Source organism: Hydra vulgaris, chromosome 06 (genome assembly GCF_038396675.1).
Source record: "Hydra vulgaris chromosome 06, alternate assembly HydraT2T_AEP".
NCBI classification, from domain to species: domain Eukaryota; kingdom Metazoa; phylum Cnidaria; class Hydrozoa; order Anthoathecata; family Hydridae; genus Hydra; species Hydra vulgaris.
Genome location: NC_088925.1, coordinates 5,263,799 through 5,279,732, shown reverse-complemented (window position 1 = coordinate 5,279,732; position 15,934 = coordinate 5,263,799). Strand labels below are relative to the sequence as shown.

The following is a 15,934-nucleotide window of genomic DNA, read 5'->3' as shown; positions in this document are numbered from 1 at the left end:
TGGAAACCATATATCAAATCAGTTGCAAAGTTAGCATCTGCTAAGGTTACATCTCTTTATTGAGCTCGACACTTTCTTACTCTCGATTCTATTCTCTATCTCTATAAATCTCAAATTCGGCCTTGTATGGAATTCTGTTGCCATATCTGGGGCGGATCTTCTAATGATGCCCTTTCTTTTTTAGACAATGTGCAAAAAGGCTTTGTAAACATAGTTGGACCTGCTCTTGCAGCCAATCTCCAACCATTATCACATCGTCGTAATGTTGCTTCTCTTTCTCTTTTCTACAAATACTATAATGGGCACTGCTCTAAAGAGCTAGCATCTCTTATGCCATCTACTAAAACTCATTCTCGTGTTACTCGTCATTCAATTAAGTGTCATCCTTTTTCTGTGACTGTTCCTAAGTGCTCCAAAAACGCTTATTCGTCTAGTTTTTTTTCCTCGAACATCATTTCTTTGGAATTCACTTCCTTCATCTTGCTTTCCTGATTCATATAATTTGTAATCCTATAAGTCGTCTGTCAATCATTTTCTTGCTCTACAATCTTTATCTTTTCTCTTTCAATAACTTCCAACTCTAATAAGTGGTTGCTTGCAGCCTTGTTGGAAGCGAAGATTTAAAAAAAAAAAAAAAAGAATGAATGAAGTGAACTATGCACTCTAACTGTAAATGAAGTGAACTATGCACTCTAACTTTAAATGAAGTGAACTATGCACTCTAACTGTAAATCAAGTGAACTAATGCATTTTAACTGTAAATGAAGTGAACTAATGCATCCTAACTGTAAAGGAAGTTTTCACCCAATGAAAAACAATGCCATCTTGTTAAGTTTTGAAAAAATATCATAAAAAACTTGACTAGAGACTTAATAGTTAAACCATTTTACTTATGGTAAGTTTTCAATACCCGTTGACCATTTCGTAGTAGGAAATAAAAAAATTTCTAAGGAAATGTGCAAAAAGTAAGAAGAGAGCCAAGATTGTGGATATCAATCCTCTACCAGCTTTTTGTATTAATCTTTGTACAGGTTAATACAAAAAGCCGGTAGACCTGAGGATTGATATCCACAATCTTGGCTCTCTTCTTACTTTTTGCACATTTCCTTAGAATTTTTTTTTATTAAGGCAAATGTATCATGCACAAATCAATTTGAGCAATGCAGATGATAAATAATATTTATAAATACAGGCCTTCTGATGAAACGGGAGCGATCGCTCCGCGCACGTGAAACACGCCTGTTAATGGCCTTCCGGGCGCGACTAATAGTGCTCGCTAGTTTTATTACGAGAGTAAAAAATCGCGCGATCGTCTGAAGAACTTGTCAGGGAGAAAATTATTCAATATTTTATAGAAAATATTTTTAGTAAAATACCATGTTGAAGTCAAAATACGTTAAAATAGAGTAAAGTAAGTCACGCCTAATTTATGCGTGACGTACTTTAATTTTAATTTATGCGACATTAGTTCAAATTAAAAATGATTTATTTCATCTATTTAAAAGCTAAATTCAGAATTTTTTTTTTTTTTTAAATTCCAGTTGAACTTCCAGGTTTGAAACGAGCTCTGGATATATTTTCGCGTCACGGTAAGGAAAGAGACGTGAACTTCCTGGTTAAATGCATTTCCGCGGTGCTCTGTGACAAGACCGTTAAGACTTCTTGGGGCACCTAAAAAAAAAAAATCGAACCATTCGCTAACTCGTTCAGTTTTTAAAGGTCCATTTGATAAAAAACTTCGCTTTACTGGAACTTTTACTTTGAATTGTATAAAAGTCCATGTAATAAGGTATCAAAAATTGCAACACTTCAATGAAAATTCCAAACTTAAATGTTAAAAAATTAAATATCTAGTGTAATTTTTATAAATATCTTATGAGTAAAATATCAAGCGTAAAAAATTTATCTAACTAAAACTTCACTTATAGCTTCGATTTCGTACAGGTTCGATCAAATTCTATTAATTAATGATTATTATATTTAAAATTCAAAAACATCTAATTAAATTCAAAACGTTGGAATATCAAACGTTTTTTTTTCAAATATAAGTTAATAAACTAAATACTTTCATTGATATCTTTGATTCGGTTAAGGTTATATTAAAGTCAATTTATTAAAAAATTTGAAGCTAAACGAAACTATCATACGTATAACGAATATATTTGTTACATAACTTTGAATTGAAACTTTTGGAAGCGTGCTCACAAACAACTAAAGAAAAAAGAAAACGTCTTTAGTTTCACAAACGCATTTCTCAAAATTACGTCAGTATATAAGTTATTTATATATTTGTATAAGTATATATATACTTACACTAATATATACTATATTAGTATAAATCTATTATATATTTATAAAGTATACAATCAAGTATATGAAAATATATTCACTTGATAATAATTATCGCGCATTCAGTTTTCTGTTTTGTACAAACAATGAAAGGAAAGTTATGAAGTCATTACTGCTAACAGATAGAATGAAATGTTAACTATTTTAAAAACGTTTCGTCCCGATGAGAATAAAAAATCTAAATTGAAAACTCAAAATTTGATTGAATTTTGAAAAATCAAAGGTTTTAATCCCCAAATATTTGTAAAAACGTTAGATTCTTCTGTTTTATTGTTTTTAATATTTCACACATCTTTTGTAATTAAAAGAAATATTCTTATTTTTTTCTTTTTAACTATTATTTATTTTAAATTAAATTAAAAACGTTTCTGTTGTTTAAAATGTCCTCCATCAAGCAGTTAATTCAATTTCAATAAGAAGCAAAGTTATGTTGTCAACTTTTAGTAAATGACGATATTTCATTTTTATTTAATATCAAAGCTGCAGTAACGTATTTTTTCCGGTAGATAACAAATGTATTAACTAAAAACTTTTGAGCAACCCCCTCCCGATATTTGCGTACATAATTTATGGATGGCCCCATGGCAACCAATTTCCAACTCTGAATATCGCGCTGGGCGGTTTTATCACAAACACTGTAAATATAAACTTTACCTTCATCGTTTTTCCAGGAAGGTATTGAAAATATGCCTTTGAAATGTTTATTTACCATAACTTGTCCCTAAAACCACAAAAATTGTAAATTTCATTAAAAATCAAAGATAAAGTAATATTGACAAATAAATGTTCTCATGTGAAAATTTACATAATGTAAGTTTGTTTTAAGATTGAAGTGTGATTTTAGGCAATAAAGAATCATAAATTAATAGAATTTAAAGTCATGCAAGTAAAATCCTAGTTTGTATGCTAGGATAGTTTTCTTTAACGAGTATACTTGTTTTTGGTACGCAACATGTAAATAAGTGTTTTTTAAAATACACTGAAATTTTATAAATAAAAAAATGAAATTTATTTATTAATATAAATAATAACATACTACTTTATATATAGTATTATATTGCCACCTGCTTCTGTAGTTGTTGAAACCAGTTTTGTTTGTTATTAATTAAATTATTAATTAATTAAATAATTTAAACTCATTTGCAATTTTGTATGCTAATCTGATTCTCATACTTTTTAATTATAACACTCTAACCCTATATTAGAATTTTGTTCTTTTTTAACATATTCTGTTAAATAACTGTACCTTTTTACCTTATGACCTTATTCTATACCATAATCCTATACTAAAGTTACGTTCTATACCATAATCCTATACTAAAGTTACGTCTAAAAGTCGTAGTTATTATAGATAATTATAAATAATAAATATGGGTGCTAGCAATACACTCAACAATCACGTATTTCAAACAATAAGAAAATATCTTATAATTAAAATTTTAACTGTTTCCTAGAGTGAATGTTCGATCATACTGTGCTGCATTAATACCATGTTTTTCTCCAAAAAATATTTTTGGCTGTCCTCAAATTTTGCAAAGAGCATAAGGGTTGGACGTTAAAATTTCGCAATGTTTAATGTTCACCAGCCACTCGCACTTCCCCGTTATATTGTGTCTTCCTGTAAGTTATGTTAATTACAATTTGGAGTGCTATCACTTCTAAGGTTGTGCTTGTTTAAAACTTTGAAGAAAAACATGTCTCAAATTAGAAACTTCTCACCAGGCTGTCAAGAAAATGCAGTTAATTTTCTTGCCCGGTGGCCGGGCATTTCACCCGGTTTTAACTCCATCCAAAACTGTAATGTTAAACTGAAAGCAGAAGTTTCTAAACAGACTTCGACTTCACTAGTAAATCTGTAAAAAGCCATAATGAAAGCATGGCATGGTATTTATAGCTTTATGGTTTTCATGATTTATCAATATATCGTTTAATGTCACGATAAATTTCACATTTTTTTAATATTATATTTTCATTTACTATACTTTTTTTATACCTTATTATATATATTTTCATTTAATGTACTTTTTTTTATATTATATTTTCATATGCTATACTTTTTTATTTATACCTTTTTTAGGCAATATCTAGGTTATGCGACGAAAAGCAATTTCCAACAACAAAAAGGGTTTATCGTTCAAATAGCGTTGATGACATGAAATCTAAACGTAGAAGTATTGCTGTTCTTTCCTAGCTCATTGAATTAGTTTTTATAAAATTTTAATAAATAAAAAGCAACAAGTTGTTTGTTTTTTTAATTTATCTAATAAGATATTTTGAATTTTTTCTATTGTAGATATATTCGGTGTTTATTTTACTAGATATATTCATTTAATAAAAATTTCTAGTTTATTCATTACATAAGAGAAATTGTTGCTATAAAAAACGGAATATTTTAATCGCCTTTTTTTTCAAAAATTTTATAGGTCTTTATAAATATTTTTAGATAAATTGTAAATGTACGTAAAATTCTCTAAATAATACAGTCCATGACGTAAATTTCCATGTAGAAGAATTCTAAGATAAAATAGATATAACTGCAAATAGAAAAAAAGTTAGGTTTTCTCTTCTCAGTAATAAAAAAAATATTAAGCAATATTTTGACTATTTCCTAGTCTTCATTTGGTTTATAATTTTATTTAAAAAAATATAATTAAAATGCCATTTAAAACAAAATAAACAATACTGTAAACTATAATAATAAAAGTATTAAAAATTTATAAAAAATGATAAAATGTGACAAATATTAAACAAGATAGCTCTCAGAAACGCTAGTTTATTTAACGGTGCTATATTGCGCATGGATAGTGCATTTAAGTGCTTTTGGTGTGCATTGTCGAGACCATATAAGGAGCCCTAAGAGCGTTTGTAATATTAAAAAAAATGTTTTTAATTTTTCAAGAAATCAATGTAAAAGGGTGCTGTCTGATTTTAAGCTCCATTATTCTCAGTTTACAAAATCTCAGCTTATCTTAGAAATTAGGTCCCAAAGACTTTTGAAAAGTTTGAACACTCTCCAATTCATGTGTCTGATATTGTTACCTCTCCCAAGGATGAAATAGAACTATTTGCAAAGTTCTTTTCCTCTAACTTGACTTTTGAATCTAATGATCATACTCTTCTTGCCACTCCAGTAGAAAAGGTTAACCGATAGTTAGACATCTAAATCATTCCGGCTGTCATTGTAATATATAAAGTCATTTCTTAACTAAACTCTTGTCTGACTTGTGGTCCAGACAACATTTCCGTCACAGTCCTATAAAAGTGTTCTCTAAACTCTCTTCAATTCTAATTAAACTATTTAATAACTGCTTAGCTGAACCTTGTTTTCAAGGCCTGCTCGAAAATGGCATTTTTAGATGAAATTTTAAAATACTACGGAGAACACTCTGAGATCTCCAACAATAGTCCGATCTCTCTATTATTAGCAAGGATTTTAAGCCTTTAATCAACAAATTTCCAACATCTCATATTGAGTCTAATAACTTGTTCTCTGACATTCAATACAGATTTCGATTTTCTCGTTCTATGGCTGGCTCGCTACTGCTGTTATTTAAAGATTCAATCATGCATTAGATTAAGGCAGTGAGGCAAAGGCTATTTCTCTTGACATTTTAAAAGCTTTCGATAAAGTTTTGCATGCTGGTTTTCTCTAGACCTTGCTTCACATCGTTTATCTGGGAATATTATTAAATCATTTCTTTCTAACCGCAGTATTAAATCATCCTCAAAGGCCAGCACTCTTCTTAATAACTTCTAAGGTACCTCAAGGTTCTATCCTTGGTTTTAAATAGTTTCTTATCTACATTTATAATTTTCCTGTCAATCTTACATTTAAAGTGGCTCTATTTGCTATTGTCTTAACAAAAAGTCTTCACTTTTTGATTGCCTAAAACTGGTAGTCAATCTTGAATCTGATTTCTAGAAATCAGATTTAAGTAACAGGAGAGCTCTTCTGTAACAACAAAATAACTATAACAACAAAAACAGGAGAGATTTAGATGTCTAATAATGGTTTGACTTGTTTGACTAGAACGGCAGGAAGAATGTCGTTTCCTCCTGATACGTTATTATTTAAATAATATATCTGGTTATTTTGTATTTAATATTTACGTTAAAACGGTCCGAATTTCTTCTTGCTATACTTTTTATATCAAGCAAGATGCATCGTGTTAAATATATATACTACGCTGATAAATATCGTATTTTTTTTTGATATTTATAACATTTTAGATAATAGAATCACTTAACCAGGTTCTATATTGGAGCCCATGGAGAGTTCTGTGATAAAGATCATCTACCTTAACATTGTAAATCAGTGACACAGTTAGATTCAAGAAGGAAAATTTTGAAAGATAAGAAACTTTGTTTCATTTGTTTACTATAGGAAACATTTCTTCAAAGTGTTTATCACGTATAAAGTGTTATGAATGTTCGAACCGACGTCATGCTGCTATGTGTGACAAGAAACATCAATTACAACCATCTGTCAGATTACTTCAGTTGCTAGATCCAGCAACTGAAGTAATCTGACAGATGGTCCAAGGAGCATCAAAAGGACATTCAGCTTTACTACAAGAATTAAGAAATTGCAGAGTTTTATTTGATAGCTGCTCTCAGTTAAGATATAATTCACCAGTTATTCGAAAAAAACTTCATTTAAAAACTATTGATCGAAAGAAGGTAATAACAAAAACATTTGGTAATCAATGTATGACTGAAAATCTGGATAACGTCAATTTTGTGTTCTCGATATAAATTAGTTGTCCATCCCTGTCTCGTGTTACGTGAAAGAATTATGTGCTTTGATATATGGGCGGAATATAGAGTTTGCCTTTTTTTTTTTTTTTTTTTTTAAGTTTACAATGTTAGTCGTGTTACATAATTCATAAGCCGTAATACATAAACATAAGTCGTAATACAATTACGCAAATAATACAATTCAGCGTACTAACAATATAAAGCTAGGTTTCCGAAAGAAGATCAAAAGGATCTTATCATCGGAACCTTAAAAAGTAATATTTCTAACGTATATATATAAAATAAAATATATATATATATATTCTAAACTTATATATATATATATATATATATATATATATATATATATATATATATATATATATATATATATATATATATATATATATATTTATATATATACGTTAGAAATATTACTTTTTAAGGTTCCGTTAAATCTATATATATATATATATATATATATATATATAGATTTAACGTATTTACATTATGCAAAGATACAACACATTTTAATATATAATAAGCTGAAGATTTAACAAAGACATTTTACATTTATTTTTAGTAGAATTTTAGAATGTTGTCTATGGAGAGAATTAATTTTTTTAACTTAATTTTAAAAACAGGAAAAGTAATAAAAGGATCAAAGTTTGGTAATATTATTTTATTCCAAAGATGGGGTGCACGATATGAAATACAAAATTGATTAAACTTAGTTCTACAAAAAGGTTCACTTAAAAAACTAAAATTTCTTAATGTGTATTTATTTATTGGTTTTATAAAAAAAAGGTCGTTAAAAACAAATAAAGATAAATCGTTTTTTCCTATAAAAGTAAAACATAAGACATTAAATACGTTCAATTTATAAACATCTAGAACCTTCATATAATCAAAAAAATATTTTGAATGTGAAAAGCGATCCGCATAATTAACTACGATTGCATTGTTTCTGACGGCGATAAAGATGTTGTAATTTACTTTTATCCGTACTTCCCCAGGCGATGATTGCATAATTTATATAATTGTGTATAAATGAATAATAGAGTTGGGTTAGGTTTTTTTGTTTAGATAATTTCGGGCTTTGTATAAAATGCCAATGTTTTTAGAAATTTTTGTGCTTGTATGATCAATATGTTTCCTCCAAGTAATATTCTCATCAAGATAAACACCTAAGAATTTTATAACAGTATCTCTTTTTATTATCGTTTCATCAATATAAATTTGAGGCATATTACTTGGTAAAAAACGGTTTTTTGCGTAGGAGTGAAAGATAATCCATTTTGTTTTGTTAATAGTTAAAGTTAATTTATTAGCTTTGAATCAATTAGATATGAGATTGAGTTCTTTGTTTGTCGTTGAAAAGAGTTCATAAACATCAGTATGGGATAAGAAAAGATTAGCATCATCAGCGAACATTATACTTTTCAATTTGGAAGCATTGTTTAAGTCGTTTACATAGATTAAAAATAGTAGTGGTCCGAGAATAGAACCTTGTGGAACACCACAGGTTATGCTCAGGAGTTCACTCTGCTGACCATCATTACTATACACAAGTTGTTTTCGATTTGTTAAATAGCTTTTAAACCATTTTAAAATTTTATTGTTTAAACCATAATGTTTAATTTTTTTTATTAAAATTCGGTGATCGACCGTATCAAAAGCTTTTGGTAGGTCAATAATAACACCTAGTGTATATTGAGATTTTTCAAAAGATTCAGAGATGTTATGTATAAATTGAATAATGGCATGTTCAGCTGAACTTCCTTTTCTGAAACCATACTGATTGTCATGAAATAAGTTGTTGTAATTAAAATAATTGTATACTCTGTTGAAGATAATTCTTTCTAAAATTTGAGAAAATATAGAAAGAATAGAGATAGGACGATAGTTACTGATATTGGATCTGTCACCTTCTTTATGGATAGGGGTAACCCTGGCAAGTTTTAAACGTTCAGGAAAAATACCTTGATAAATTGATGCTCTGAAAATTTTAAAAAGAACATTTTTTAATTGTTCGTAGCAATCTATAACAATATTCCCGTTTATTTCATCTGCACCAGGTGCTTTACTTTTTTTTAAGGACTTGAAAGCTTTTTCAAACTCATCAAATGATAGTTCGGCAGATAATTCTTCAGAGCAAATATCTTTGTCAATAGGTACCAAAAAATCATAAAATGAGGTTTGTGTATTTGGTATTTTTCTTGACAGAGTTGATCCAATTTCAGTGAAATATTTATTGAATTCATGAGCTATTATTTGTGGTTCATACATGTTATTGCTATCGACTTTCAGCATTTGTTGCAAAGAGCTTGAGCATGTTTTTTGTTTTCCAGTAATTTCTTTTAATACTTTCTAAGTGCTTTTTGAGTCATTTTTAACTTTATTAATTAATTTTGAATAGTAAGTTTTTTTAAAATTTTTTGGAAAAGATTTTTGTAATCTTTGTAAATTTTTTCCCTAGCTGGTATTTTTGTTTTCAGATATTTAATGTATAGCTTTTGTTTTGTTTTGGATGATTTTTTGAATCCTTTGGTAATCAAGGGATTATTAAAGTGTTTTGTTTTTAATGTAACTGTAACAATTGGGAAATTAGATTCGTAAATAGAGGTGAATGTTTCAAAGAACTTTTCATAAAGGTTGTTTGCGTTTTCATTAGAATTTAAGTGTTTCCAATGTAATAATGAGAGCTGATTTTTGAAAGACTCAATATTTGATGGTTTAAAAAAACGTTTTTTTATAACTTTATTTAATTTTCGTTGTGGTTGGTCAGTGTTTATGGTTAGAAAAATAGGAAAGTGGTCTGAAATATCTGTTTTTAAGATGCCCAATTTTATATCACTGTTGAACAAGTCTGTGGAAATAATATTATCCAGCAAGGTTGCTGAGTTTTTTTTACTCTAGTTGGACGATTTATTAAAGGAATTGTTCCAGATTCAAAAATTGCATCATAAAAATTTCTAACTTTGTTATTGTCATTGTAGTCAAAACAATTCATATTAAAATCACCAATTAGAAAGTTTTTTTTCTTTTTCTTGTTACCTTTCGCAATAACTTTTTGCTGTAAAAACATGCTCAAGTTCTCGCTCACGCCATCTGGCGGTCGATAACAACAGCTAATTAAAATGTTTTTTGTTCGTTCATTAATAATGTCAATTGTTAACATTCCTCCATCGCCGTCAGAAACACAAAGATCATTTCTACAGCAATGCCTAATATTTTCATGAACGTAAATTAGAACTCCACCACCACGCTTATTTATTTGCCTTTCAAGAGAAATCATTTCAAAATGAGAAAGATAAAAATTAGAATTTTTATTAGTGTCGTTTGAGGTAGCCCAAGTTTCAGTTAAGCAAATAATATAAAAAAAGTATTTAGTTTCCTCGAGTAAATTTTGGAACTTTTCAAAATTACAATTAATGCTTCTGATATTTACGTGTAGAATTCTAATTTGAACGTTGCTTTCCTTCTTAACATTCTTAAATAGAATTCCTTTTAATTCACTTGGATAATAGTAAGAACATTCGATTTTTGTATCATGAAAATAATTAATATCTGGGTCGGAGTTTTCGTGTAATGAAAAAAATTTCGTTTCAAAAAAATTAAAGGCAAGAGTTTCAAAGTCACTTTTTAAAGCCATGATTAATTATAACAAATAAATTAAAAAGGAGTTCTTTTTAAGAAAGAACACATTTACTTCTGAAATTCTCTAGAAAAAATTTTATCGTATTTTATAACTGCATAGTTACCTTCGAGTCGCAGCTTTTTGACTTGATCCCACAACTTTTTTCGGTTTTCGATCGTTTCTTTAGCGAAATCCTCATTGACATAAATCCCTGTTCCTCGCAAGTTTTTTGTAGCATTAAGTATTTTTGTTTTGTCTTGAAAATTTAACAACTTTAAGGCAATAGTTCTTGGTTTCTTATCTTCTTTAGGTGGGCCTATTCTATGAGCTCTTTCTATAACTATATCGTTTTTAATTTTTAGTTGGTTTTTGAACATTTTTTTTACTACATTTTCGCACTCAGTCCAATTTTCATTTGGTTTTTCATATATCCCGTCTATTCTTAAATTATTCCTTCGAGACCGATTCTCCAGATCTAATGCCTTTTTATTTAAATTGTTTATTTCTTTTTCATAACGCTTCTTGATCTGATTTAATTTTTTCGTGATGCTTATTTCTTGAAAGTTAAGACTTTCTTTAAAATCGCGTAAGTCTTTTTCTACGCTCAAGACTTTCGATTTGTTAGTGTCTACTTCTTTTTCAATTTTATCTAATCGATTAGTGAGTATTTTTAAATTTGCACTAATTACACCAGTAAAATTTTTTTCTTGATCTTTCAACAGGCGCTCCGTTTCTTTTAAAATACTCTTTTTTTGTTCTTCGAGTTTGTTTGTAATTAATTTCTCTATATTTTTCAATGTAATTTCCATTAATTCTTCTTTTACTTTATTATGATCAAGTTCTTTTTCTTTTATTAAATTCAAATCAGAAACAATTCTGTTCAAATTTACCGAAAAAACAAAACAAAAAAATTTGCCAGAAAACAACAATCAGAAAACGAAAACTTTCAACAGCTGAATTTATTGAACAACTTTACAACCAGAAAACAACAACCAAAAAACAACAACTTTCAAACAACTTCAACAACTGAATATATTGAAATATGAATATATTGACTATGTTCTTTATTCTTTTTTCTTTGGTGATTGCTTTGATAACCACGGATTAAAGGAAAAGTCATGGATAGGGTTAGGGTTAGGGTTATTTGAACACTATAGTCACCTAAAAGGTCTGAGATTAGCAGAAAGACATTGTATTGATAAAAATGTTCGTGTGGATATCCTTATAGGCGCAGATTTTTATTGGTCCTTTATGGAGAATGAAGTGATTAAAAGTGTTAATGGTCTTGTCACCCTTAAGTCTAAGCTTGGTTTTTTGTTAAGTAACAATGTTATTGGTAATTCAGATAATTGTAGTGCGTTTCACTCTCATGTTTTAAAAGTTTTTTATGAATTCAGTCGTGACCAAGCAGTATTTCATAATTCTATGTTGTTTTTCTACAACTCTGAAGCCATAGGCACAACAACATCCGAAATTAATGACTTAGTCTATGAGAACTTTAAAAAGGAAACTCAATTTAATAAACATTCTAAACGTTATGAAGTTGGTTTACCGTTTAAACTAAACCATGATTTAATTAGTGATAACTATACTTATTGTAATAAATGTTTAGCACCTGTACTTAAAAAGCTTAGTAAATACAATAAACTACTTACAAGTTACAATTCGATTATTAAAGAACAATTGTGTCAAGGTGTTATTGAAAAAGTAAATAACCATAAAATTAGATATGGTGATGTGTATTATCTACCACATCGTCCTGTGATAGAGACAATAAATCAACTAAGTACGCGTGGTATTCGATGCTAGCGCAGTTATTGATGGACCGTCGTTAAATGGTTGTTTGAATGCAGGTTCAAGCTTGACAACTTCTTTGTTTGGTGTACTATTGCAATTTTGATGCTAAAAATATGCATTTATCTCTGACATTAAAAAAGCATTTTGAAAAATATCCTTAAAAGATACAGATTGTGATTTTGTTAGATTCTTATGAGTCAAGAATTTAGATAAAGTTGATTGTGAAAATATTTTATTCTCTCAAATTGCTACATATCGTCTATGCAGAGTTTTATTTGGCGTAACATCATCACCCTTTTTACTCAGTGCCACATTAGTTACTCACCTGCAAAAATATGTTAAAGCTGATCCAGAATTAGTTGAAAAGATGATGTTAGCCTTGCATGTTGATGATTTAAGCTCCGGTGGTAATGATGTAAATCAATGTATAAACTTTTTTACTAAAGCTAGAGATTGCTTACACGAAGCAAATTTTAATCTTCGAAAGATTGAATCAAACTCAATAGAGCTTAAACAGATGATTAAACCACTTAATTATAACTGAAACTAAAGTACTGGGTCAATTATGGGATAAGGATTCTGACAAATTTACTTATTCATTTAATGAGATTTCATTACACGATATACATATTCCCTCAGAAAGAGATGTAATGATATTTATTGCCACTAATATTTAACTTGAGCTTCATTGCTTTGCTAATGCAAGCCTAAAAGTCTTTGGTACTTGTATATATCTTAGTTGTATTATAAACGATTCACAATGTTTTGCCACTTTTGTTGCCTCTAAGTCTAGAGTGGCCCCTGCCAACAAAATGACTGTTCCACAAATGGAGTTAAAAGCAATGGTTTTATTGTGTTCTCTTTTCAACTGTAAAAAATGAACTTAAAGATTTAAATATAAACAAAATATTTTGTTGGACAGATTCTACCATATATCTCCATTGGTTAAACAATTCTAATCAAAAGTATGAAGCATTTGTAGAAGATCGTTTAGTAAAAATTTGCAATTTGTTTTTAATTGAATTTTGAAAATATGTAGTCTACACGAAATCCTGCAGACATTATTTCTCGTGGAAACTCGTTCAAATCTATACTTAAAAACAGCATTTGGTTTAAAGATCCTGATTATCTTAATGGCATTTTAATTCCATGGCCTGTTTATAATTTGTTAGAACCAAATGAAAGTAAAAGTAACATATAAGCTCAGGCGTCTCGAAACGTTTTGGGAATTTTCAATCGAGATTTTTTTTCAAGATGATACAAGATGATGATACGAGAATTTATGAGATTGGGTTTGAAAATTCGCCAAAAAATCTCAAAAATTTTGAGATTTTTTTGTTACAAGATTCTTTTCGAGATTAGTTACAAAAATCTCGCATTTACTTCATTTCAAGAACTTCGAGATATTACGAGTTTCTCGTAATGACTCGTCAAAAAAAAAGGGATAAAGTAGTTACTCCGTACAAAGTACGCATTTTTGGGACAATTGGCGCGCGCGACAGCTGAATTGTTATTGTTTTTTTTTTGTAATGTAAACAGAGCTAAAAGTTAAAAAACTTTAAAAGCTTAATGAAATTTGTTCAAATTATATTAAATATATAATATTTTTTTGTTATTAAACATATTATCATCTTTTTTCGAAGAATCAGGTAAGAAAACACTTTATTACAAGATATTTTTATAATTTATTGTTTATTTTGTTGTGTTTTTTTACTTTAGTTTATTACTTAATAATTTTTTTTAGTTTTTTAATAAGATGACAAAGTTAAAAGTTAAAAGTGAATGATGTAAGTGAAATAAACAGTTATATTTACACTTACAAGTTTGAATTGTCTTGTAAATGAAATGTTGTATTGAAGTAATGGGCTAATTGCAGTAAAAATTTGGTAATCTTTTTCCGGGAAAGTACAAGTTTTCTATTGTAGTTCCTGGAACTTTTTAACGATTGGACGTATTTAATTACCGTCCTGGAAAAAAAAATTTTGAATTTTTTTTTGATTTTGATAGTGATATTTGATTTCATACTTTTAGTCTGACAACATGGTTCGTCCAAGGACAGAAATACGGAAGCACTTTACTGAGGAAAGAGTCATCGAGAAAGTTTTTGCGAAGTGCAACACTGACAACGGGGGCCATGTCTTCAAGCTTACAGGTAGAAACACCAGTGGTATGAGACGTCACATGATTAGTTCTCACTCAGTGATCTGGCTGCTTTGGAAAAAGAAAAGGCCGAGAAAAAGCGCAAAGGAAATGTTGCCTATCAGAGTCTAGAGCAGGTGAATTGGTGTTTTAAATCATTTTAATTAATTTTTATTAAACTATTTTTACTAATTATTTCATTGTTGATTTAGAATTTTTGAATCATTTTTCTTTTGTTTACTTATGAATCGAAAACCTTTTTAGTTTTTACAAAAAAAGGTACTTATTATTACTTTTTTTAATTTTCAGTTATACGACGAAGATGAGCGGTACGAGCAAGAACAAGGAGGACAAACACCTAAAGTCTTGGATAGAGGTATTAAAAAGAGGAAGTTGGTAGGACCATCAACACCTGAGAACGCCAAAAACATTGATGCATACTTAAAGTATAAGCCGCAGGACAAAGAGAAGCTATGAGGAGACATAGAAATTGGTTCTATGTCTCCTCGTAGTGCTTGGCCAGATGCAACCTTCCCTTCAATCTGATAGAAACTGATGGATTCAAGTAAATTCAAGTATGTTTAAAATGTTATGAAATTTTTTGGGGTGGTGTTGTTTTATTGGGAATACATATTATTGAAATAAATACTTTGGGGTAACTGTTTTTTTTTGGGAAATAAATACTTTTAAAGTGTTCTCTCGGGTTGAGTCTTTAGTTATGTAATTTATAAGATGATTAGAATCCCTACACGCTACGTCCTTAGCAAGCCTTATTAGTATAATTAATTAATACTAATTATAAATTTACTTACCTAATTTCCGTTCCATACCATATTTTGATGAACTATTTTACAGTAAATTCCGCCATTATTATTCATAACACAGTTGTGACAATTTCCTTTATTTTTAGGATCCCTTTGCTTCATACCAATGTCAAAAATACTGCTGATGGTGTGTTGAAGTCTGAATTGCCAAAGTGTCCTGGTTTTGTCATCTCATCAGACTTGTGGAGCAGCCGTAACAATAATTCCTACCAAGCTGTCACCTTGCACTACATTCGTGAAGATTTTCAGCTCAAAATGTTTATGATTGGAACTGGTCCATTTACCGAAAGACATTTAGCTGAAAGCATTGCTGGAAGACTTGACACATAATATATAATACCTTAACATTTATTAAAATGTTTCTTAAGGTCTTTTCAATAAATCTCGTAATATATCGTTATTTATCATAATTATAAAATGAAATATTTATGTATCCTATGAAAATCAT

The 15,934-nt window shown here is 29.0% G+C and overlaps 2 protein-coding genes across 3 annotated transcripts in view; one reads left to right on the top strand and one right to left on the bottom strand.

Annotated features, from left to right (window-relative positions):
* The window catches only part of LOC100200964 (cyclin-Y-like protein 1-B), a 35,866-nt gene extending 31,179 nt beyond the window's left edge, over positions 1–4,687 (top strand). For both annotated transcript variants that reach the window (XM_065799047.1, XM_065799048.1), the window contains exon 9: positions 4,427–4,687. In XM_065799047.1, the coding sequence (XP_065655119.1) occupies positions 4,427–4,540 (114 nt within the window). In that variant the 3' untranslated portion in view covers positions 4,541–4,687. The remainder of the gene's footprint in view (positions 1–4,426) is intronic.
* Positions 4,688–10,794: 6,107 nt separating this feature from the next.
* Positions 10,795–11,535, bottom strand: LOC136081140 (uncharacterized). Its single transcript, XM_065798433.1, has one exon. It carries the CDS (start codon positions 11,533–11,535, stop codon positions 10,795–10,797), a length of 741 nt encoding a protein of 246 aa, XP_065654505.1.
* Positions 11,536–15,934: the final 4,399 nt, after the last annotated feature.